The sequence below is a fragment of the Nycticebus coucang genome, chromosome 5 (genome assembly GCF_027406575.1).
Source record: "Nycticebus coucang isolate mNycCou1 chromosome 5, mNycCou1.pri, whole genome shotgun sequence".
NCBI lineage: Eukaryota > Metazoa > Chordata > Mammalia > Primates > Lorisidae > Nycticebus > Nycticebus coucang.
Window position 1 is genome coordinate 1,299,818 of NC_069784.1, and position 26,785 is coordinate 1,326,602.

At 43.3% G+C, this 26,785-nt stretch overlaps 1 protein-coding gene across 1 annotated transcript in view; it reads left to right on the top strand.

The window, feature by feature from the left end:
* The first annotated feature begins 7,126 nt into the window (after nucleotides 1-7,126).
* The window catches only part of PDE4B (phosphodiesterase 4B), a 383,978-nt gene continuing 364,319 nt past the window's right edge, over nucleotides 7,127-26,785 (top strand). Inside the window, exons 1-2 of the mRNA XM_053591241.1 lie at nucleotides 7,127-7,244; nucleotides 13,479-13,732. Coding sequence (XP_053447216.1) covers nucleotides 7,203-7,244; nucleotides 13,479-13,732 — 296 coding nt within the window. The 5' untranslated portion in view covers nucleotides 7,127-7,202. The remainder of the gene's footprint in view (nucleotides 7,245-13,478; nucleotides 13,733-26,785) is intronic.

Consider the following 26,785-nt stretch of genomic DNA (forward strand, 5'->3'; position numbering starts at 1 on the left):
TGCTTTTAGGGTGTCCAGGAAGAGACACGGAGTCTACCTGTGTTACTCATTCAAACAGTTTTTCAGGGCACGCCTGTGGCTCAAAGGAGTAGGGCACTGGCTCCATATACCAGAGGTGGCGGGTTCAAACCCGGCCCCAGCCAAAAACTGCAAAAAAACCCTCCCAAAACAAAACAAAAAAACAACAACATTTTTTTCCAGCAAATGTTTATTAATTGGCACAGGATTCACGATGAGCTTCTGGGAGGCATCCAACTATGAATTAATACAAATAAATACATAATTGTGATGAATATTCTGAGTAAGAAGAACAATGTGATAAGACCTTGTGAGATAGAGGGAAAGTCTGTAAAAGCTTTTCTAAAGAAATGACATTAAAGCTGAAAGCTGAAGAGTGAGTTAGCCAGACAAAAGTGAGGATGTGTTAAAGTGCAAGAAAACTTCCGAGACAAGAAAAGCGTGCTGGATAAACGCTAAATCCTGTTTAACTAAAGGTAAATGAGTCAAAGTGGAGGGGATGAGGGGTAGGGTGTAGACGTGGGTGTGAGCTAAAATAGAAAGTTGAGGCTGGAAATGCAAGTGGGGGCCAGATGTGTAGTGACTTGGATGATTAATCGTCACGTGGAGGGTTTTACATTATTCTAAAAATGCCAGGAAGCCTTGAAGGTAAAGCTTTGTAGCGTGGGAGTAACGGGAGGAACTTTGAGAACGGAGAGGGGTGAGTGGAGGGCTTCTCTCTTTGTTGCTTAGTTACGGAACGCGGGAATGAGTGTGGCCTCCTCTGTGAAGCTCTCTTTGGTGATTTTTGCCCACAGAGGTGGCTCACTCATTTCTTCACCTGATGAACCCTTTTCTGTTCCTGCTGTATCCCCTCTTATGTCACCCTGGGAGCCCGACACCAGCCAAGGACGCATCCTTCGGCCTTGGATTAGAATGAATAATCATTGATTTTTTTTCCTCTCCTAAGATTAGACGGGGCATTTTAAGGTCAAGGACTATATCATACTCATCTTTGTGTTGGCCGCAGCGTCCAGAGCGTCCCTTCCCACATGGCAGTCTCTGAATCTGTTGTTGTTGTTGCTGAGAAACGATGTAAATGAACAGAAATGGTCGCTATTCATGACAGATAGAAACGTGGGTTTTGGATCATGGAGACAATTTAATCTTTTATACTCTCATGGAAAGCTGGTAATATTAATTGGGATCCTAGAGTGTCTGTAATAGGTTTATGAACGTTACTAAGTGGCACTGGAGGTGGCATTAGAAGATCTGAATTTGAGCATGAGCAAGCCCCCAGCAAATACTTCATGAGTAAATTGAGTGTGTTTCAGCCATAGTTTCCCCTTACATCTGTTTGTAGATCTTCTGTGGTTCCTTATAGGAGACAGTAAAAATTCCATAATCCTTCCTAAACCTCCTCTAATCACATCTTCACCTTGGTACAGTGATCAAAACCCTGTGATCAAAACTCAGAGATCAAAACCCTCAGATGTTGAGAGAGATAATATCAAATTATTAATTCATTTGAATATAAGAATTCCTTGCTCCTTTCCCTTCATTTAAGATGGAACCAGAAATAGATTAAAAAACAATTATATGTTACATTATGGTATTCTAAACTATAAAAGATTCATTGCTGGTACCAGTTACCTTTTTTAGATTGGGAAAAATAATTCACAACTTTCCCTCATAGACAATATTTACTACAGTAAAATTTGTTAAAAAACCCATTGAGGCATTTCTTATCTATGGAGAAACATAGGCTTCATTTGTCACTTTCTAACTGCTGTGTTATTGCTGGAAATTAGCATTCATCCAACCAACTATGTTCTAAAAATTCTTTCTTTTTGGTCAAACTTATTGATTTAAAATTTGCACCCTATTAGTAATTTATAAAGAATACATTTTATAGCAGAAATTGATTTTAGGTAGTTGTTCAGGAGACATACTTTACTCTAAGTAGCCTTTGCCCGATCTGTGACACCACCTGATGACAGTTACAGAATACCTTCCTCTCTGTTACTCATCAAGTAACAAAGTCGATGGTTTAAGTTCATATTAATTCCCCCCAATTTTCAATTCTTAATCACAAAAGCCCTTAATGCTTAATTACTTAATTGAATAAGCTGACTTTTTCTTTCTAAGAAATACTCACATTTAAATGTTAAACAGTTTTTACACAGAAATGTGACTTTTCTTGGTGCATAGAAGGTTTTTCTCAAATTTGTTTGCTCTCCGTAATTTGCAGCATCCCACTTTAACAGTTTCTAGGAGGACTCACATTTGCCTCTCCTGTTTATGCCCCTCGTATGCAAATCAGAAAGAACAGTGATTGAGCACAGCATCTCTGAAGTTCTGCAGTGAGGGAGGTGCAGACTCAAGGGAGGACTTCAATACACTATATATCACATTCTGGACATGTTTATCCAATTGTTGAGTCTTGAGAGTTGATTTTTTTATAGTTTGTGTTTATTTCTACTAGTTTTTAATTTTTAATTTTTACTTTTTTTATTTTTACATATACGTGTGTTTATTAGGTTTCCATTTTTTTTTGCCTTCACAAAATTAAAGAGGCTTAAAATTTAATAACTATAACAATGTTTAAGATAAGGACTAGAAACCTTGTAAAGAACGAGCGAACATAAATACATTCAGAAAAGGAATCAGACAATTGCTATTTCTACCAGTTTTCTGAAATTTCACTAGCTTCATGAAGTTCATGGATATTAACAATCCAACCCCTTTATTTGACAAGTAGGGAAACTGAGGCCCGGAACTAAGCAGGTTGCTGTGGCCGGGTGTGTGTGTCTGAGGAGGCAGTGGAGACAGCGACTCAGGCCCCTCTTGGTCTGGGCTTCCTCCCTCCCATCCCAGGTCAATCGGAGGGAAGCCCCAACCAGACATATTCCTTTCCTTGAACTAGACTTTAATGCTGGTCTGGGCAGCGGTTCTCAGACATTTATACTTTAGAATTAGTGGACTGACATAGAATCGCCACTTTTTAGTTTTCTCAGTTCAGGCCGTTAAGAAACAGAAGGAAGACTTGCCCATGCTTGTCACATTTCACCATCTCGTGAAGGGCACAATGACATCTAAAGGGTGATGAGAAAGGCTTTCCTTCTAAGCTGGAAAGGGCGACAGTAGCCAAAGCAGTAGGTAAAGGCCATCAGAGGACCCTGCATTCTCTAAGGAGAGCCATGTATAAACGTGGTCAGGCCCCTGCCTCTGGGGGAGACAGGAGCCAGGGGCTCTGTCACTGTCATCACTGTCCAATCCCTCACCTCTCAACTCCATAGACCCTGGGTGCAGGGCACACAGAGAGGTTTTGGAGAAGAGAGTTCTTAGCCTACTGAAAATGAAGACTCACTTGGAGAGAGGCGGATGCCTTCAATAGGGACGATCAGCTTCTACAGCCCCCCTTAGGTTCCACTTAGAAAAACAGGGAGATTTAACACAAGTAACTGTTATGGAAGGCTAATGATTTAAGTTAAAAGCATCGTCTAAGTGGTAAAATATAAAAAAAAAGAGGAAAAATTATTAAAAATATGCCGGAGATGCAAATTACAGCCGTTATACTGGCTCATCACCTTAGAAATTCTTAGAAACGCTTTGTTTTAATGAGGCATATGGTGTTCTATTTATTGAGAAGCAAATTTTATAGTGGTAAAATAATCTCCAACAACATTTGCATTAAATATTTTGAAATTATTCCTCTTGTCCTTAGATTAATAGGGAGCATGGCTCCAGGAAAGCTGGCGATCAACTTAACATGCATTTCCAACAACAGAAACAAAATGAAATAAAATTTATTTCATTCATTTCCACTTTGAAAATATGTGAATACGACCCAATCAGTGGTATAGTGACAAGTTAAAAGACGTGGCTTTAGAGCCAGAAAGAAGCCTGGCGTTGGGTTTGCCTCCCTGTTACGCTAAGACTTACTTGGTTTCCACATCTGGCGTGAGGATGGCGCCTACTTGATTTCTTTGGTTGCGTTTATCAGATAAGTAAAATCACATGTGTAGGTAACGTTATTGGTGCAAGTAAATCCGCAGTCTGTGTTAGACTAGAGGAAGCTAAGAAATGCTGTGGGTCAGGAACGAGAGGGCGTGTGTGATTCCCATGCTCACACTAGGTGGCCACTGCCTCCTGGGAGTGAGGACACAGAGTTGACACCTGCTGACCTTCCTTTCCCAAAGTATTAAAACCTGCCTAGAACTCCACCTGGTTGCAGCCAACATTCTCTGAGTGTTTACCGAGACCCTGCTTGCCGGCCACCAGGGACGCTTTCACACTGCCGTCTGGCTTTGTAAGATTGTGGCAGGAATCTCTATCAGTTAAGCTCCCACCAGCAAATAGACTGCACTCCCACAGGGGGTCCAAGAACATTTAAAGGGGTTACTACTTACAAAAAGTACAGACAAGGTTGAGAACTGCGGAGTACTGATGGAGCTCCGGGAACCTAGAATAACAGGAAGCTGCTCCCTCCTGCACCTTGGTGGGGATGCCTGTTGGAGCATGACCTAGAGTCGAATCTCATGACTGGCAGAGGGGGCCTCTCTGTCCCCTTCCCTCTCCATTGGTCCCCTGGTTGAACACACCCAGGAGACAGAGGGGTAGACAGTCCCGAGGCCCAGCCTTTTAGGGCACAGACCAGAATGGAGCAGGGTTTACAGAGGATCTGGAGGGGCCCAGGAGAAACAGCCAGAAAATAATAATCTATCTTTCTCACTTTCTTTTTCTTGTCTTACGTAATAGATGTTGGCTTTTTTCTGAATATAAAAATAATACTTTTTTATTGTAGAACATTTGGAAAACTGCCTTGTAACTTGCAATCCTACTTTTTCTTAGCCAGGATGCATTCCTGGTTGAAGGTACATTCATTTATCCCGCAAGCTCTCACGCTTGAAGGATCATAAAACAACTCTATCTCCATGGCTAAGACCTTACAGAAACGCTCTTGCTTGCCAAGAGATCTACTGATGTTGCCCTGGAACATTCTGTCTTTCTGCCCATTGTGAGTTTCCTATCACGGTGTCTTCCTGGGTATATCACACTCTGAGAATGTTAAGTTTCCACATTTGTGTCTTTGAACACCATTTTGTTCTATGGTATCTCTACTAAACAGAATCTATCTACTCAATAATAAAAAGAAAACGTCCTATAACCTTTATATGACTTCCACTATTGTCACGTCATATTTCTTCTTTGATATTTTTCTATGCTAATATTTTTACAGTTCTAATTATTGAGTATGTGTAGTCCTACATCTGGAATTTAAAGTTAAATTTGAATACTGTTTTTTTTTAAAAAAAACTTAGGAGTACAAACTTATCTTTTTTGTTGCAGTTTTTTTTTTTTTTGGCCGGGGCTGGCGCCCTACTTCTTGAGCCACAGGTGCCACCTAAACTTATCTTTATTTTTCAGGTTCAACCCTACCTATCGAGCTGCTCAAATTAACTATAGTCCCATGATAAAGCACCTGTTACTGTCTAGTATTAAGTAAAAGCTTCACATTCTGCCTGTCCCTGCTGGGTCAGCACCAGAGGGGCACAGTGGCTGTGCCCGTTCCTTGGAATATACTGAGGAAATTCTCTTTCTCGGTATGTTGAACAATACACCTGAAAATCCCAGGGAGGTTTTCCCTGAAACACTCAACACAGGCAGCGTTCCTTTCCTCCAGCCTCAGCTGCTCTGTTAGTTTCCTGCCAACATCCGCATAATATAGTCAAATTATGTGCAAGAAATTCAACCTTGGTTTCCCAGGAGATGGGACAATGCCACCACTTAGCATTCCCAGTCACACAGCTACATTCCACCACGTTCTGGCTCTCTCTATAGCCCCATGCTAGAAAGGCAGACTTTTCAAGGTAGGCGTGTGCTGAATCTACCTGGGCAGAGGGAAGGGATATGTCGGCTTCTGGAGCTCTGCACTGATGCGGGGACATTTTTCATACTCACTTCCCGGGCAACTACCGTTAACATCTCTTTGATTTGGTAATTTTGGGGGTACCTCTTTTCTAATTAAACTCTCAGAATTCTTCATATTTTCTGGTAGTCTACTATGACAGTTTTACGTCTGAGCCTGTTTTAGAGTCTGGGTCTTCATAAACCAGTGCTAGTTCCTCCCTGGAGCCTGCACACCAGGGTGCACCCTTGAATTTTGGTTGTGTCATGGAAGTTCTTTATTCTTGAAGTGACTTCCAATGATGTGACTTCCAATGATGTACACAAAACAAGTGTCATTACTTGTACAAAAACGGCACCTGTGGCTCAAAGGAGTAGGGTGCCGGCCCCATATGCAGGAGGTGGTGGGTTCAAATCCAGCCTTGGCCAAAAACTGCAAAAAAAACCCCCAAAAAACAAAAAACAAAAACACAAACAAACAAACAAAAAACAAGTGTCATGAAGTGTAGCATCTGCACCTCACGGTGGCCACGTTCGTGTGATTTAAGCAGGAAATTTAAGCTTCTTCCTCCTAACAACTGTGATGTTGACTTGGCCGCTTCCCCAGGTTTTTACGCACGTGAAAGGTTTAAGCTGGGATAAAAACTGAGATTGAGGTGTTTTAATCTCTCTCTTGCATTGATTTCTTTGTTTTCCTTTTCTCTTTTTAACAGCATTAAGGGATTATATTCTTTAAATTCTGAATCTGTCATGTTTTAGCTGTATTACTTTGGTCAAATAATTTTTCTGACCTTCTATTCTCTTGTCAGAAAAAAATGATAAAAATAATCTCAGAGACTATTACAGGACCGATTGAAGTACTTTATGGGAAGTCCTGTTTAGTAAGGTAGAAAGCCTTCCACAAATGCTGTTATTTTAAATTGATAGTGATGGTTGATTATTTGGAAGCCATATAATCAATTGTTAATATCAGATAATCAAATTGTTACCTACTATCCCCTCTTTCTTCCCCCAAATAGCTTTGCACTAACTCCTTGGATTTTTGTGTTTCGTGAACTTCTTTTCTCACCATGTCGAATGTCATTGGCATGGTAAATTGCGGTATTTGCTTATTATACAAGTACATTGTCACATTTCAAGTGTTGATTTACAGACTATGCTGTGTATTTTTATTTAATGAAGCATACATAACTGTTCTTTCTGTGTTTTTTTTTTTGTGCTGTAGGTCTTAAAAATTGTCACCAGAGCCTCATTGAATAATAGACATCCTGAGGGGGACATTTCCGACCTCTAGGATGAAGAAAAGCAGGAGTGTGATGACGGTGGCGGCGGAGGACGTAAGTTCCCAAAGGCAGAGTTGCCGTGCTCCATCCGGGTCAGATCTATTCCACGAAGATGTCACTCGATGATGCTTCAAAGGGCAGACTGGGGTGTTTAACATGCCTGCCAGATCCTGGGTATTCCTACACCGCAGACGTGGCCAGCAGCTGAAGGGACCCAGCCTTGTGAGGGTAGAGCAAGAAAAATGCCCACTCTACAGCTTGGAGACAGGCTGCCTTTCAGATGTGCGGTTTCCATTCACAAAACCACCAGTCTTGAGTATGAGCACACATTCTAGCCCAGCTGGTCCCTCTGTCCCCACCACTCCCATCGTCAGGCCTCTGGTGAATTGGTTCCATGCCGGTATCACCAGCCCTTGAAAGTCACGTCCTGCAGTGGGGACTTGGCAATGTCACATCTTCTAGGTCTCTGCTACTCAAGCGTGGTCCCCACATCAGAAACATCAGCCCCTTCTCCTGTGTTTACTGGAAATGCAAACCCCAGGCCACACCTCAGACCTGCAGATCAGACTGTATTCTAACAAGGTCCCAGGGTGATGAGCCGTGTGCATTATGTTTGAGTAGCTTTGACCTAAATCATCTTTGAGTAGCTTTGACCTAAATCATCTTTCTGTAAACTCACCGTCTTTATAGCTTTGAAGTCAGTCAGTTGAGACTAATTATCTCTTTGCTTTCAATTGACCAGCCCCCCATTAGTGTGTTTTTAATTTTCTAGTCCTTTCCCAGTGACTGTTTGAAATTGAGCTAAAAATTATATGCCACTAACCAGACGTGTGAAAGGGGAGAAGGGAGGGAGGAAGTGGAGAGGGCTGTCTTCGTGCTTCCAGAGATAGCTCATCTCGTTAAGCTCCTGTTTCACAGATTGGGGAAAATCCTCAGAGGGACTTGAACTTGCCAATCAATGTTAAATGGCGCCTTTTGGGGAAAAGGTCCGGTTTTTCAAGATTCCCCCCCGGTTCTTGCTGTTCCCTTATAATTGCACATCACGTGGGCAGAGGGACAAATGCAGCTCTGCGTGGAGTTATGGCAGCAGGTGTCACAGGCGAGTGTCACGCTGGGTGTGTGCAGTGCACCCTCTCAGCTCACCGAGATCACGTTCTGGCTCAACAGCCTGGCTTCCTCACCTGACCTCTCTGTGGGGCTCTGGCCATTGAAGGCTCAGCTCAGCTCACCATCCAGCCCACCCCTGGGTGCTCATCCCATGGACTGCATGGTCTTTTTGCCTCCTGCTGTAGCAAACCCCGTGACAGCTTCCTTCTGTGTCCACAGAGCCCGTGGGATCAGCAGGGACCCACGGTGCAGAGGAAGGCTGGGGTGCACTGTTGAGGCCCTTGTCTCCCTCACCCGTCCAGTTCTGCTCTCCCAGCTAACAGGTTTCATTCCATCACCTGTGATGATACCGCCTTCCTTTCATTCTCCCTTCCTGCCTCCAGAGCAAAAGGACGTTTCCCACAAGTTGTCCTTCAGATTCTCAGTGCCGGGGACAAAAAGCCTGGCAGTCAGACTTCCATGCTTTGCTCAGGATATCAAAAGGGAAATTTCTGGAATTTAGAAATTCTTTTTCTCTTAAAAAAATCCTGGGATGATCTGTTAATAATATTCGTACTGTGTGCTCTGAGATTTCTGTGGTTTGGAAAAAAGACACTGAGAAAAGCATTCCATCTATATAAGATAGAAAAGCCGTTTTTTCTTATTGCATCATCTTTAGAATAATAATCCTGATACTCACTAAGGGAATGGTTGTTACCATCAAAAGAGGAGGAAGGTTGCCTGTAAGAATGTGTAGAAAGGGAATGAAATACCGTAAATGAAATGGAGCCGTAGTATCCACATTCACTCTGCCCAGCACGGCAGCCACCAGCCACGTGTGACTATTGAGCACTAGTTTGAATGAAAAGGTGCTGGAAGCACAAAATAGATCTTGGAGTTTGAATATATACAGCGAATATAAAAATTGTGAACATTTCATAATAGTTTTTGTTATTGATTACATGTGGAAGTAACATTTTGGATATACTAGGCTAAGTAAAATAGATTATTGAAGTGAATTTTACCTGTCTTTCTCTTTTTGCCTTTTTTAATGCTGCTACTGGAAGGGTTACGATTACGTATTCAGCTCTCACTGGGGCTCTCCCTCAGTTTCTAGTGGACAGTGCTAACCTAGACTGCTCGCTGCCCACCTCAGCCTGGCAAGTGCGGTGCAGGGGGTCCCACTGATCGTGCATGCTGTCCCTTCCCCCACGAGAGCAACACAATAGGTTTTATATTTATAAACCAGCCATCTGTATTTTGTATGCCACCACCCTTAAGAAAGTTGTCACCCTTAAGTCAGGGATATTTTATTATATTATCATTTATTTCAACTCAGCAAACTTTTGTTCAGTGGTTTAAATATCCACCTACTATTGATTGATTGATTGACTACTATTGATTTAATATTTAATTTTATTATGTGCTGAACACTACTCTAAGTTCTGGAGATTTGGCAAGAAATAGGAAATATCCTTGTCCCTTTGGAGCTGATGTTCCAGATGGGAGGACCGAAATAAATTAATAAATCATAATATAACCCCAGATGTGATACAGGCTATACAAAAAAATGATGTTGGTCAGGGTTGCAAAGAATGACTGGATGGTGAGAACAGGGTATTTACGGAAGGACCATGTGAGGAGGTGACAGGTGGGCAGAGGGGACACACGAGCAGCAAGGAGGGACCCTGGCCGGGGGTGGGGGGTCTGGGGAGAGCCGTCTGGCAGAAGGAACAGGAGAGGGAAAGTCTGTGCTCCATGCAGGGCTCCGTGTCTGGGCCTGTGGGAACACAGCTGGGTGGCCCTGACTCCCGCCTTTATCCACCTGCAGACGTGACTCACTAAACAGATGGAGCACAGAGGTGCGGCAGGAGCTGTGCATGCTGAATGCTGGGCATTCTGGAGCTAAGTTCCAGGATGAGGGGCAAATTAAGCGCTGTTCAAGTACGGGGCATGAGCAATTAGTTACGATGAATGGAATTACAAGATAGTTTAGAGGGGAAGAAGTCGCGGGTTTGAGGAGGAGTTGAAGAGTAGAAATTAGGAGAAAACAACCAGGAGGTATGTGTATAAGTGAGAGAAGAAGACAGGGAGAGAACGGATGAATGTATGTCCCTACACTACACTGCCCGTGTGAGTACATTACACTACAGGGTCTGTATCGTATCCTAATATAATTACTATAGTGTACCATACTACACCATACCGTATGATACTATAATGTGCTACACTGCCCGTGTGAGTACATTACACTACAGGGTCTGTATCGTATCCTAATATAATTACTATAGTGTACCATACTATACCATACTGAACCATACTGTAATGTGCTACACTGCCGCTATCAATACATTACACTTCAGGACATATATTGCACTATACTACACTGTACTATACGTGCATATATAACATGTACAGCATTAGAACCAAAGCAAATATCTACATCTGTACCCCAGTGGTTGGTTTGTTCTTCTGGTCACAGACATTAGGGGATTGTTTGAAAGAAGGGAAGTAGCCAGTATGAAAAATGAGAATCTCCTCCCGCTGATGCTCCTGTGATTGACGGTCACTCCCTGTGATAAGGGCACGTTTTTCGGGGTTGGCATCCCTTCATTATCGTCTTGTGGAGCAGAAGAACCCCGGGGCTCCCAGAGGCCCTGAGTGTCCCTCGTTGCCTCCCTAGTTCTGATTTTAGAACGTTTGAAAAATCTGCCCTGTGCCTGTAAATTATGGGTATGAATTATAGAGTCTGAGGTAATCGTGAATAACTCTGCATGGGTTAATGAGTGCTTCTAAAACAACGTTAGGTTTTTCATATTTAATTTAATTAACAGCTATTTCATTATGTTCTTCTTTTGCAGCATTTTCATGTTAACTGAAGTCTTCTAAAACAAATCTTTTTAACGCAAATAATGACTTCAAATCTGTAAATCAAGCTTGTTGACATGTTAATGTGGGAGATATTTTGTGGTAATTGTGACTTTGTTATTTTTCAAACAACAGGCACCAAATAAGCACCGATTTAGTTCATTTGCTGCATTTAAAACTGATTGTCAGTGTGCTCTTTTCTGAAAGAGAAAAATACTTACTAGTAACTTTATTAGGAGGCTGTGGTGGCTGGTGGGCTACTGAATCATACCCTCGTTTCTATTCTTTGTTGCCTGGCTTCTTACCTGAGAGGTGAAGTGTACGGATAAGACACCCCCCACCCCAGATAACCAGTATTTCTTTCTTTTTTTTTTTTAATTTTTTTTTATTAAATCATAGCTGTGTACATTAGTATGATCATAGGGCACCATACACTTGGTTCATAGACCGTTTGACACATTTTCATCACACTAGTTAACATAGCTTTCCTGGCATTTTCTTAGTTATTTTGCTAAGATAACCAGTATTTCTTACATGCCCATTTGGCACTAGACTGATTTACAGTTATACTTTCTGGCTTTTAGTTTGTTCTTAAGTATCTTTGGGAATTTTTTGTATACCCTGTGTCCTCAACAAATTTGTATTTTAAGAAACAAATTTATATATACTAGGTTTTTCCTTTGGCCTTTAGTTTCTAAAACACACACACACACACACGCAACAAGCAGTAAATGCTAGGTCTACAAAGAATTTAATATAATAGCTAGTCACTAAATAGTAAAACACAAGCAAATTCCAGAATATTTCAAACTCTGGAAAATTCTAAATTGTTTTGTCTCTTCCTATTCCTGAACTGTGGTTCTGTTGAATTTCAAATAAATGACCTTTTAAAATCATAAGCCAAGTGCAAGAGAACAGGCTGATCCCCCATTTTCAGACAGGGAGAGTGGGGATCTTGAAAACTGTCAGGCCTTTTCTTGCTCAAAATTTTGCCATTAAAATATGGCCTTCTGTGCATCAGATAAGCACGAGCCTCCAGAATGTGGTCCCTGAGGACGGCGGCATGACTGTCTTTGTCGTTGCATCCTTTCTAATCAGCACAGAGCAAAACTGTAATACATGTCCATCAAAGATTCCTTGGATGGACCCAGCTATATCCTCAAACATGAGCTAAGTAGGACCCTAGGATAGGTCTGGTGGAGGCAGGGAGGGCAAAGAACTTTGGTTTGTTTAAACCTTCAGTGGGAGGTCTCATGTGAAGGGCTCCTTCACATGAGTAGGGACCACCTGACTAGGGCCACAGAGTGATTTTCCAGTGACAGACTTTGCCCTGACATAGGATGTCCATCATTCTTTGTTAAGTGTGGAGAGTGGAAATTGCATTGTTTATAATCGCCTTGTTGTCCGCGGCTTTGCAGTGCTGCGTCGTTTCCTGTCTTGGAGCTGGTATGAGTGGGGCACCAGGGGCTGGGCCTCTGGGACTCCCACTCCCAGCAGTGGCAGGACCCACAGTCTCCCCAAGACCTAGGAAGAGCGAGTAACTCTGTGGCTGGTCGCAGCCTTTGTCTTCCTACAGCTATCTGATTTATATCACTGGGAGGGCATGTACTTAAATAGGGCAGGTCAGAGGTGCATAACATTTACCTCATGTTTTTCTGAGCTCTTATGCAATTTGACCAAAAAGAAAATCACCAACTGTGAGAAGACCTTTCATAGGAATGGAACAGCCAGTCACCCGTAGTTACCATTACACAGTTGTCCGAACTTGACTTTGAAGCACCAGATAAGAAACTTTATTGTAGTTTGTTCCCATGTTGCAAAATAACAACACTGGTTTTCAAAACATATTTTCAATTTAGCAAATTTCACTTCAGCAAATTAAGAAAAAAATAATGAAAAATAAAAAAGAGAAATAAAGAAGAAAGCTTCCAATCCACGTGCTATGATTGGTAAACATTATCTACATGCCTGCACATCTCCAAGAATATGCAACTGGTTGATTTATTTTAAAAGTTGAGAAATGAACACCCCTCCTTCTGTTTTCTCTTAAGACTTTGACATCTGTGTTAGATTATGCTTGTGAGATAATGAATCAGGATTTCTTTGTTTGTTTGGAGTTTTTTTTGCAGTTTTTGGGTGGGGCTGCGTTTGAACCCACCACCCCTGGCATATGGGGCTGGTGCCCTACTCCTTTGAGCCACAGGCGCCGCCCCATGAATCAGAATTTCTTAAGTGACAGGTTGATCATTTAGTTTCTTATTCCACATCATCATCTTCAACATTCAACATTTGAATTTCATTTTTTTTCTTCTTCTTCCCCTGTGCTTCCTCCAGAACGTTAAAGATTATTTTGAATGCAGCTTGAGTAAATCCTACAGTTCCTCCAGTAACACCCTTGGGATTGACCTCTGGAGAGGGAGAAGGTGCTGCTCAGGAAACTTACAGTTGCCTCCACTGTCCCAAAGACAGAGTGAAAGGGCCAGGACTCCCGAGGGAGAGGGCGTGTCCAGGCCCACCACGCTGCCCTTGACCTCGCTACCTTTGGCCACGCTTCCAAGCATTGCTATTACGACTGTCAGCCAGGAGTGGTGAGTAGCCTCAAAGTCAAATGTCGGTTCTAAATTTTATTTTCCTGTTACTCCAAACACAATTTCAGGGTATTAAAATGTCAGTTATCTGTGAATTAACTAGGATTATTGACATTTTGAGGCTGCAGGTATTTTCTACTTCTTCAGAGCAGAAGGAGCTTCTTACAGAGCTCATTGAGGAGGGAGTGAAATGCATTTACATTAATATGAAGGGGAAGAGAAATTACTGCCTATGATCTGTTTTTTTTTTTTAAACCTATTCTGTGTGCATCAATGTTTATAACTTAGAAAAGCAAAATTATCTAAGAGTACTTATAGGATATAGACTATGTATATATAATATTCTTACTGCTGAACTTTGCACATATCCCTAACTTCTCTTTATTATAATTCTATTTTTCCGATTTCAGTTTTTGATTACCTATACAAGAGAACACTTCACTGTAAATCAAAAGAGCGATAGAAATTGTGCCATGAGAGATAAGAGAGATGCTTGGACTGTTTTGCAGACTCTATATTTTATGAAAAGAGATATTTTTAAACTAATGTTGAGGGTTAATCAAATATGTATGTTCTTATAATTATGGTTAAAATGGTGCCGAGTGTTCCAGATGTGTTTTATTATCTATTTTATAAGTACTTTCTCCTGTTTTCTTGTGTTTTTTTCTACATAATTTTCGAATATTTTCCAAGAGTGATCTACTTACCTAACATGAAGATTTCTTGTTAAAACTTTTCTATGTTTAATTTTAAATTATAATAGTGTAGGGCTTCTGCCGAATGCCGAGCTCTGCAATGCTGATGTGAGCTTTTTGAGTGACACGTGGTGTCTCTTAGTCAGTGTTTACCTAATGCTTTAAGAATTTAGGTCACTGAAATTCCAGGTATCACCATTAATAGCATGAAATGTTTCATCAAACGATTTGTGTGTGGTAGAGAAGCAGGCAAAATATTGTAGGGAAAATGGGTTAAAAATTTGAGATGTACCGATTTACACCTTCGGCTCAGCTGAATTAACATAATAGTCACAGCCACTCGCTGAGAACCACGGTGGGCATGTTGCTCCGACTCGATCGTGGCTCATGTGACCAGGTTGTGGTTGGGCTTCTGCATAATTGCGGGTTTAGAGTCGTAAAGATTTCCAGATTTATTTTTCAGCACATTGGCACAGATACCATTGCACCAGTTGTTAAAATACTGAAATACTTTCATAATAGTTGGTAAATATATGCTTTCCTGAGCCCTCTTCCCGCCTCCTATACCATCCCGGCCTCTTCTGCAGGAGCCCCCAGAATTCCCAGGAGAGTCAACAATAAAGAAATGGTTACTGGCACAGTAGAAGTCTGGTATTGGTGGGTGTTGGTGTGGCATCTGTTGTTAGATGATTTGAATGACACCCTGGATAAACAGTACCTTTTAAAACTGGGGTTAACTGAAAGGTATTTGGGAGCTGTGAAATTGTTCCTTACTTAGAAGTATCAGATCTAGACTTTACCCTTTTGGGGCGTGTTTGTTCACCTCTCCAAGTTGAATGTTTTTATTTTTACAAAGAAGGTAATGACCTCATAGGCTATGTTGAAAATTAAATGAGGTAACCCAGGGGCGGTGCCTGTGGCTCAGCGGGTAGGGCGCCGGTCCCCTATGCCGGAGGTGGCGGGTTCAAACCCAGCCCCGGCCAAATTAAAAAAAAAAAAAAAATGAGGTAACCCAGTCTATATAAGGTGTATGTTCAGTGCTCAGAAAACATTAATTTCTTTCCTCTCAATCATTATCCAGTAAAGCTTTTTGAAAATTAGAAACCATATTTTAAGTATCACCAGCCTCACAGTAGGAATCAGCAGTTCGGGGTGAAATGCAGGCCTTGGCCATTACCCAGGAAGGTTAGGGTGTGTGGGTCACTATGAAAGCTGGAACCTGCACGGTGAGTCAGAAAGGGTGCTGTCAACCGTGTTTCCTGGAAGTGAAAAAACGGATCATAACACAGTCTGTCTCAAAACTTTCATAGTAACCAATGTATTAGTAACTCATTCATTACATGTCTATTTTATTTTGATGTGCTGGATGCTTTTTAAAGTATAAGAGTATCCAACCATTTAATTAATTAATTTTAAAAACATATGGACAAGTTAAAGTGATTCTGTACACAACCTGAAAATGCTTCCACTGGAATATTGATGGTTGAAGATTTGTGGAATTACAAGCAGAGCAATGTGACGGAAAGATGATGTGGTTAGAAGTGAGAAAGTAGGGTTCCAACTTGTCATCATGGCCGTCACCTTTATGAAATTTCACAGAGGTGGGGCACAGAGCCTCCGACCAAGTGAGAGAATTATGTTTTCCACTTGGAGCACTGAGAATATGGGATCAATTTCCATGTCTAGACCAGCCGTCAGCCAATGTTTTCAGTTTTCTGGGCTTTATATTCTCTGCTACAGCTACTCAGAGTTGCTGTTGTATTGTGAATGTAACCATAGACAATGTGTAAACAGATGAGTTTAGCTGTATTCTGTTGGAACTTTTGATTATAAAAACAGGCAGCTGGCTGGCCAGAACTTCCTGACACCCTCTCTAGCCTAGAAACGATCTCTAGGACTTGTGTGACTCCTAGATTTGGTAATTGATTTTTCAGTCAAAAAAGATAGAAATTGACCTTGAAGTCCTGGCTGATAAGCTAATTCAGTCATGAGAACTGGACTTTGTATATTAGACCAAGGCAGCTGGCCAGCGAAAGAGTTTGAGTGAGTTCTAAAAGAAAGCGTCACCCAAAATTGTATAGAACGTAAAAAATAAAAACATTGATGTAAATGTAACCCTCTTGGGGGAAAGCACAGTGATTATGGGAGCTGGCAGGTGCACAGCCACGAAGGAGGAGGGGGTGTCCCTGGAGACCAGATGCAGATGGTTTAAGCTTTTAGAAATAGTGAGAAAGGTTATTTTATTCTTTTGAATATTTTAATATCTAAAGTTTTCAATGGGTCTGTTTTCTACTGTCTGTGTTTCCTGGTTGTTATTGTTTATGCTCTGAAAAACTGTATTAATCTGTACACGTAAAAGTATACATGTCGTAAGGCGCATCTTGATAAAGTTTCACAGATTTGACACAACTGCACAACCATTACCCAAGTTGAGAAGCAGAACTCCACTGGCGTCCCAGAGGCCCTTTTCACGCTCCCGCAGTTGCCACCTTCTCCTCACTTATAAAAACATCGATTCGTTTTGTCTGATTTTGAACTTTGTATAAATGGAATCCCACAATATGAACCCTTTTGTGTTTCACTTATTTGCTGCCCTCAACATTAGGTTTAAGAAATACGCTTGATTTTTAAAATTCATTATGTGATTCTCATTGTCACTGAAACATTGTTTGTAGGCTCAGTTTAAGATGTAAGAGTAAGGTTTGCATAGAGAATTTGCCTTTGATCCCACCAGGTCTGCAGGAGCACTAGGGTGTTGCTAGATTGGCTAGAGGCTTTCTCAACCACCAGGCTGGAATTTAATCGTTATCCAAAAAGGCCCCTCCCACCCCCAGCCCGGCTTGCCTCATCATCATGAAGGCTGCCCACCCCGCAGTCTCTGGGTTGAGCTGGGGAGGGACAGGTTGGCTTCTGTTTGACTTTGCTCTGAGAGAGTAGCACCTTGAAATCCAAGTTCAGTTTGGGAAGACTCTACTTTTGAAGTCCTCACCACAGGCATGGCTGGGCTTGGCCTGCAGGTCACCTTGACCCTCAAGGCCAGTAGACCCGTGTGTACTGTCCTCAGGGCAACAGCAGCTCTGGGGCTCACTACACAGCCTTGGGGAGAAACTTTTCTTTGACTTTTGCTTGTTATTTCCTCACTAACTTGTCATTTCATGAATGGCATTAAGAAGGTAAGGGGGTACTGTTCCTTCTTTTTAAAGCAAAAGTCTAATTGAGATAGCCTACTCCTTTATTTCAGAAATCTTTCACAGGGCTCTGGAGATCGTAGCTCTTTCAGCCCACACTGGTGTTAGCTATGGAAGCACCTCGAGCACGTTCTTGAACTGGAACTTCTGCTGTGATTTCTGAAGCTTGTGCTTCTCCTTGACTGGTGCACCGAGGCCACTGTCTTTCCCCGGGGTCTGAAGGTTCTCTGTTTTAAGTGATATGTTTGCTCACTCTCTGCAGGAGAGGTCATGTCTGTCCTGTCCCGTCTCTCACTCACAAAGGGTCATCTGAGATTGTACTAGTTTGATCTGAATCTTATTTTAGTCTTGAAAACAGTAGACCTATGTGTGCTTGTATTGTCTCGTTTATTTTTTCTTTGATATTTGATTCATGTATTTGTTTATTTAACATATGCCTGAATATTTGCGTTCTAGAGTTTGTAAAAGCATCCTCTATGCAAATAAATCTCACCTACTCCCCTCTTTCCAGAGCGGATGATCCAACCCAGTAGATATTTTCCCATCAGAGCAACGTCTGCTCTTTGCCCAGAGTCTGCTTCTGTGCTGTCAGGGTCTCCTTCAACATACTTCATCTTTGTTCCACTTTTCTTTAAAGCTTGAATTTTGTAAATTTGGTGGGGTAGGTATTATCTCTCCGGTCTGAGGCAAAATCTGAATACCTACCTCCAACCAACTGTATCACCTGAAAACTGACCTAGTTAGTAGCTATGTTAGTATTTTTCAAGTTTACACTCTAGGGAAAAGCCACCTGAATTAAAGGTTTGTCCGTACCCGGTTTTCTCCTTGGCCCTAATGGAGAGTGAGTTCAGGGAGCGCAGCGCTGGGCTGTCCAGGGGGCTCCGCGATGTCCAACTTGGGGCGCTGGGCTACTTTGCAAAGCTACTACAAGGCTACTGCACGCTAACAAATGCTCTGCAAACAGGCATCTTTCCTATCTGGTCCATTACCTGCCTCAGCAGTTACCTGTAATGGAAAACCGTTAGAGGTCAGGATGAAGCAGCAGCGTCTGGAGGGCCCCCCCGGAAGTCAGCGCCCTGGGCGGAGAGCGACTGAGCATGCGCAGGGTCAGGGCGCGGCGCGCAGGCGCCTCCCCGTCTGGGGCTGGGTGGGGCCTCTTGTGTGCTTCCTCATGTTGATGCTAAGTTAACAGTGATAATAGGGGGTGCAATAAAATGTCAAGAGAATCATAACTTGGAACCGAGGAGTAAGGATAGAAATAAAATTTCTCTTTCAAGGACAGAGAACGAGAACCGGGCAGAGGTGCGGTGGAGGGAAGAGTTACAGTGTGGATGGAGATGGTTAAGCCTGATGAGCAGAAGGACCTAGTGGTGTGGAGAGAGCAGAAAAGAGAGATGGGTAATACGTGATGTGGAAAACAGCAGGTGGAGCACAGGGGAGGGATGTGCTGCAGGCAGACAAAGCTGCACAGCCCTGCACAATCAGGACCTGCACAGCCCTGCACACCCAGAATCCTGCACAGCCCTGTACACCCAGGAACCTGCACAGCCCTGTACACCCAGGACCCTGCATAGCCCCTGCACACCCGGGACCCTGCATAGCCCCTGCACACCCAGGACCCTGCACAGCCCCTGCACACCCAGGACCCTGCATAGCCCCTGCACACCCAGGTTCCCTGCAGCCTGCTGTTCCTGGCTACCCTCCTGCACAGTATGGTACTGTGCTGAGCACCATAGGCAATTATAACACAGTGGTGAGTATTTGTGCGTCTAAAGAGAACAGGTACAGTAAAAATATGGTGTAAAAGACAAAAATGGTGCATCTTTAGAGTCTTTATCATGAACAGACTTTGCAGGATCGGAAATTGCTCTGGGTGAGTCATGGGTGGTGAGTGAACATGAAGACTCAGGACACTGTGTACTCAAGTATAGGCTGCAGTAAATTTCATTTTTTTCTTTCTTTAATAATCAATTACCTTAGATTACTATAAATGTTTGACTTTATAAATTCAACTGTTAGCTTTTGACTATTTTGTATTAACACTAAGTTTGAAAGGCAAACATATTGGATAGTTGTGCAAAAATATTTTCTTTCTCTATATCCTTATTCTATAAGCTTTTCTATTTTTAAAATTTTTAATTTTTTAAACTTTTTAATCTTCTTGTTAAAAACACACACATCGGCCTAGGCTCACACAGGGTCAGGGTCATTAGTGTCACTGTCCTCCACCTCCACATCTTGTCCCACTGGAAGGTGTGCAGGGGCAGTGACACACGGAGCTGTCATAGCCCTATGACAACAATGCCTTCCTCTGGATACCTCTGAGGGACCCACCTGAGGCTGCCGTACAGCTGACATCACACATTGTGTGTGTGTGTGTGAGAGTAAACACTGGCATCATGGAAAAAGTTCAGCAGGCTCGTTCTCTTGAGCATGTCCACAGACGTGAGCCATGCGTGTGCTGTGACATCAGGCTACCAGCAGATGACAGACATTTTTCAGCTCTACTATAATCTTATGGTGTCACCGTGGTATATTCAGTCCATCGTTGACCAGAGTTGTTATGAGGGACCTGGCTTTATTGCAAGTGACAAAGAGAGAAATAGAAGAGCCTCATTTCAAAGGGTGGAGATGGCATTGTGGAATGGGCCAGTCCTGAGAATCACCTGGGGACTCATGGAAACATGGCTGCTGCACCTCTGGACCTGGGTCAAGACTGTCTGTCTGACAAGCCTCTTGCTGGGACTTCTGGTATTGGCTCAGGGAATGCAGTTTGAAGACGCCTAGTCTAGATTTTGTAAGTCATCTGTGGAGAATGAGGAGAGAGTGGGCTCATCACTGTCTTCCCAGCCCCAGGCCAGCATGACCAAGCACTGGACATGTGAGGCCCACTGAGCTGGGGTGGACAGGACACCCTAAGCTGGACAGCAGCTCTGCTTTGCCAGTGCTCACAGCCTCATGTTCAGAGGACGGGAAGAAGAGCAGAAACAGGCAAGGCAGGAAATCTTGTTTCAGGTCTCCTCATGGTGCTTTTTTTCATAGAAACACTTTTGTTTTTTCCTTTGTTGTTCCTTCAAAGAAGATCATAAATACAAATGTGCCTGTCTCCCATCTCCATCTGCCTGAGGGCTGTTCTTTGCATCTCTGAATGTTTCAGCTGTGACCACAATGATTCTGTTTGGGCATCTATTAACTTAGGTGTTTATATCCCTAATGTTCACTGTCCAAACTCCCCCCTCCACTGAGGATAGAGTGGGGCTGATGTCCTGGGTGCTCCCTGGGGCTGGAAACCACCCCAGCTGTTCTCCTTACCCACCGAGGTGGCAGCTCTGAAACCTGGGGCGAGCTTTACTGCTCCCACGGTCTGTCGCAAGTTGGCAGTCTGATGAGGCTTTCAATAAAAATATTTGATTCTTTTGTGCTGCCTCTCAACTACAGATCCTAAATTTGTGCTGTAAAGATCAAAATACCCACAGATGCTGAGTGCAAATGCCAGGCGTTCAACAAAAGCATGTGTGAGGGAGGGAAGTGGATGACGCAGATCTCAGCCCTCACCAGGTCTCACCACCCACGGCAGCTGCCTTTGTGATTCACGCACCAGCCATTGCAATTCAGAGTCCCCTTGGGCTCCCTGCCTTAGGTGGGGGAGATGATGGACAATGGATATTTAAAAGGAGCATCCTTTGCTTACATGTTCTGTGATTATTAAAATTTATGTCAGAAAACAAAAAACGCAGGTTTTATATAAAAGATGCCTCAGATAGATTCTGGCCTAAATGATTGTAATAGTTGGTATAATACTTTGCAGTGTAGATAACGTTCTCAGTACACATAACAGTATAAAATGTCCTTTCCGTTCTCTATTTTAATTAAATTTAACTCCACAGTAACCTTCTGAGGTGAGCATCATTCCTTAAGGTAAAAAACAAACAAACAAACAAACAAACAAAAAAACCCAACTCTGTGACCAAAGTGTAATAATCAGCATAAAGAATTTCCTAAGAAAGAGAAGGACTTGGTTTTTGGTGTGTGGTGGCTGACAGCTTTCGGTTCCTGCCTCTCCTGTGCCCTCAGCCCCAGGTCTTGGGAAGATAAGAAAACCTGGGCACCTCCCACCACTCCCCCCAGACCCCCTACCTACCCAGGCCTTCCTCGTGCCTGTGGGGAGGTTCAGACTGCAAACGCCTGTCCTCTAGGGACTGTCACTCCAGCCTCCAACCCCCTTAACTATCAAAATACCCTGAAACGCTACCATTGCGTCTCAACTTGTCAGGCCTCGGGCAGGCCCTTCTGGGACCAGACAAGAGTCCTGCATCATTTTAAATCTGTTCCTTATGTGCATCATCTGTCCAGCAGGGGACGCTAGGTGCCTGCACAAAACAGGACACTCGGTCTTACAGAGGCCGGTGAAGCCCTGTTCCTTCAAACGGGCGCTTATTTCAGACCAAAAAAAAAAAAAAAAAAAGAAAAGAAAAAAAAGTACTGTGCTTGGCTCAAGGCTAAGAACTGGAAGATGAACAAATCATGCCCCCGTCCTCCTTTTCAATAATTACAGCCAGTAGAAGAGGCAGACGTGTGAATCAGAGTCACAGGACACAGCCCCACAGGGCATGTACACCTGCTGGAGGTGGAAGAGGCGGGGCTGACTCTTCTGGGATGAAGGAGCAACTGTAAGGTGGTCAAGGCAGGGAAGAGGATTGCAGGGACTGCCGCTGAGGGGAGAGCAGGTGAGCTTGGTGAGGTGTAATCGCATAGGCCTCAACAGCTCTGTGGCACACTGGAGTTTATCCCAAGGGCACTTGTGAACTTTCACAGGGCTTTAAGCCATGAAATGAAAGAGAAACATTTTTATTTTAAGTGTGGCCATTCGCTTTGATGGCAGTATGGAACACGGTTTGACGGAGAGACAGAAAGTCCCTGTAGACAGGGCTGCTCTGGTCAGGTGAGAAGGGTGACGGCTGAACAGGGACACAGGCAGGACAGTGGTCAGGGGAGGACAGATGCGCCCAGCCCTGTCTACATGCTGGCGTACAAGGTGGAGAGAGGACAGAGAAGCTCTTTCTATGAAGTTTACATTTCAACCAGCACGCAGGAGAGAACCCCAATATTCTTTCTTTTCTTCCCCCAAACATAAAACTCCAGGGTTGCAGCTGAGCATGTGACCGACCGCCCAGAAAATAGACTTTATTATCCAGACTTTTCTGCAGCTTCCTCCCAGTCGAGCAGATTTACCATGGAAGTGAAGAGAGGCCCCCTCCCTGTGCCTTTTCTCCTGGTTGGATGGGTGATCAGTGGCGAATGAGGTGGCACCTGGCTGTGGAAATGAATAAAATAAAAAATAAATAAAATATAAATAAATAAATAAATAAAAATAAATAAAATCTTGGGTTTGGGGGGGCATCTCTTTTTGTCATACAAGCTGAACCTCCATCCTTAGTAATACTGGGGGAGACATACAGATTAATGGAGATTTAATTGTATATAGTGGAAGGCATGCTTAGGTCTCGAACCCCACAACGGCAGTCATCTGAGAGTAAATATAAAAGTATAAGCTGAATCTGTTAAGTATAATCTATTATTATTAAAATAAATTCTAGATGTTGAACTCAACCTAGACCTCCCGTTTGAGCCTGCAATCCCATTACTAGGCATCTATCCAGAAGGAAAAAAAACTTTTATTATAAAGACACTTGTACTAGACTGTTTATTGCAGCTCAATTTATAATCACTAAAATGTGGAAACAGCCTAAATGCCCCTCAACCCAGGAATGGATTGGCAAGCTGTGGTATATGTAGACCATGGAATATTATTCAGCCATTTAAAAAAATGGAGATTTTGCAGCATTTGTATTAACCTGGATGGAGGTGGAACACATTATTCTCAGTGAAGCATCACAGGAATGGAGAAGCATGAATCCTATGTATTCAACTTTGATATGAGGACAATTAATGACAATTAATGACACAGTGGTGCATGGGGGAGGGAAGAGCAGACAGAGAAGGAGGGAGGGGTGAGGGAAAGGAAAAGAAAAAAATAAAATAAATTCTAGATGTATGTGGTATGTAAGGAAGAGGTTTGCGGGGGTCCTCAAACTTTTTAAACAGGGGGCCACTTCACTGTTCCTCAGACCGTTGGAGGGCCGGACTATAGTTTAAAAAACAACAACAAACTATGAACAAATTCCTATGCACACTGCACATATCTTATTTTGAAGTAAAAAAACAAAACGGGAACAAATACAATCACACCGCCTCATGTGGCCCGCGGGCCGTAGTTTGAGGACCCCTGGATAGGCTGCCCCCAAAGCTCGTTGGTGAGAGCTGCTCAGGCGAGGCCGGCTCCTGCAGGGCATGTCCCCTGGCTGCCCGAGTGGTGCTCGGTGCTCGCTGCAGCTGAATCTCCTACTCCGCATCTTGCGGCTTGAGAAACTTGCTGATCCCTTGTTAAGTATTTGATTAAATGATTGATAAAGGCCTGAGTCTGTTCGTCAAGGTGTGTGCTGATTACAACAGTAATTACGATAACTCACAAGGAAGCTGCAGACTGAGACAGATGTAATGAATCAAATAAACCGGAGGCAAGCTGAGGGCAGGCACTGCGGTAGGTCAGGCAGCCGTGGAAACTCCCCCAGAGGAGGTGATAGTTGATTGATACTGATATGATGAAAGCAACTATTCTCCACAAAAAGTAGGGGGTGGGGGAGGAACTTCATAGGCAGAGGTAATAGGAATGTAAAATCCCTGAGGAAATGTGCCAGGGGTGTCTGAGCAGGAGAAAGGAGGCCAGTGTGGCTGAAAAAGGGAGAGCCGGGAAGACACAGGAGCTGGGACCGGGGCAGGCAGGGAGCCTGTCGGCCTCTGTGCTACTGTAGGAATTTTGTTTTGTTCCAACAGCAGGAGGAAGCCTTTATACGATTTTAACCAAAAATGTGACACAATATGACTTTTAAAACACAGTGTTTTGGGCATGGGTAGGATGAATCACAGGGGCCCAGTGGAAGCAGAGACCGCTGCAGGTGGGTGCTTGGAAACGGGCTGGAGAGATGGTGGTCTCTCATACAAGCAAGATTTCTCTTCCCAATCTGCCTTCAACTCTTCAAGTCCCCAGCCTGAGAATATTATTCCCACTGTGACTGGTTTTTGATGTCGTCATTTTTTCCGCCCTCCATCTTACCTTTGGCCTTAATCTATAATGGTTGGAGTGAAAGATTCTGAGAACATCCCTTTTAAGACCTTTGTCCCGTTTGGAATAGCATGGTACACTGGAAAACGTTTTTTTTTTTTTTTCTTTCTATGAGCAAGTGAAAATGTCTCTATACTAATACTTGCTATTGTTTTTAAAAGACAGAACCAAAGGAAGAGAGAAGGTCTGATCCACAAGTGACAGACAAGGGTCCAGAGTGAGATTTTGACTTCTTGTATTTTCATTATTTGAGTTTGGAAGTTTGTGTTGCATGGGTTTTTTTTTTTTTTGCATTTAGTGAAAAAGTATAACATCAACTCAGGGCTTCAGTCTCTTGAAGGGCCTGAGCTGAGTCATCATCACCCCAACTTAAGACCATCTGCATGGGAAACGCCCATTCTCCCCGCAGGACCCTGAGCTGCACACGGATGGTCTGTGCCCCAAGAACGCTTGAAAAGTGGTCGCACAGCCAAATAGCATTTCGAAAACTGTAAAAGTCTGTGTAGAGATGAAGTGTTATGGTTGCTCTAACCTCGCCAAAGCTTTCACTAAAGTGTCTTTCACCTTTTACAAACCCAAACATAAATCCTGATATTATTTCTCTTGCTTCTGTATAATACCCCTTTCCTTTCTACCTACAAAAATTCCATCCATAGTTTTCGGCTGGATTTGAGTCTCAGTCTAAGGAAACAAATCCTCACACTCCAAGGTTTGGCAACAGAGGGTGAATCTCCTGTGGGGAGAACCTTGGAGAGACCTGTGGGCTTCACGCCGCCCAGTGAGTCTCTCCTGCCTGTGAGGACACCCTTCCCTTGGGGACGTGTCCTGAAAGCCTGGTCCACAGCCCAGAGTCTGAGCATTGCAGAGAGCTTGTCGCAAATGAAGATGATCAGCTTCACTCCAGAGATATTGAATCTGGAACCCTAAGATCTTGGTCTTGCTGTGTCCCCCAGCCGACTCCGAGGCCTGCTGGAATGTGAGAACAGTTGCCCTAGGGGCCTCTTACTGGTCACTTTGATGCCACCCTGCCTTCTCCAGGGGATGCTCTCCAATTTAGTGCTGCAAACCAAATAAACCGTCAACTGTCATGTCACAGTCGGCACCTTCAGAATAGCATTCCTAATGGCTTGTCCACAATAAAAGGAAAATTAATTCCCAGAGTAACGTACAGTTAGATTCATGATTCACAGGATATGCAAATGTGTTTTAATGGTCAAACACACCAGTTTTCTAGTCAGACAAAGTGGATTTTGATTCCTTCTTGTCACTTCATCCTTTTGGTATTAAGGGTTTGCATCTGTTAAATGACACCCATAATACCTGCATTTAAGACTGTTGTGAAAATTAAGATGATGAAAACAAAGAAATTATTAATAGCAAAGTGCCTACCCAAAGAAGATGTTTTATAAATGGAAATGAACTGTAGTTTAGCTGAATCTCCCTCAGTTCACAGCCCTCACCTGCAGCCAGTCTCAGGGGTCCCAGGCTGCCACCAGGGGGATGGGCCACTTTGCACCCTTGGAATTCTAAAGAACCCCCAGGGTATCTTGGGTCCTTGGAGTCTAGGCCATGAGAGATGTAGGAATTTCCTCTTCTGTGTCTTGTTCCCACCATCCAGTTTGCTTCTCAAGACCCTTCTGTCACTTAGGTTATCCCTTCTGGAAGCATCAGGCCCACCTCAGCATTTCAGGGCCTGGAGCAGGAGTGGGCACTGGGGACCCAGGTGCTACATGTGTCACAACTCACAAAGCAAGTGAAGGGTATCCCACCCTCTGTGTGAGCATAATGACAACCCACAGCATCTCTGGAGCCTCTGGATGTGTTACCTTGTGTGATAAAGGGACTCTGCTGATGTCCCTTAAGTTAAGACCCTGAGATGGGAGATCACTGGACATAGTCTAGTCCAGTGTAAACTCAAGGTTCTGTAAAGAGGGAGGCAGAGGAGGTGGGAAGGAGACGTGACCGGGGGCAGCAGGTGGAGGGAGGT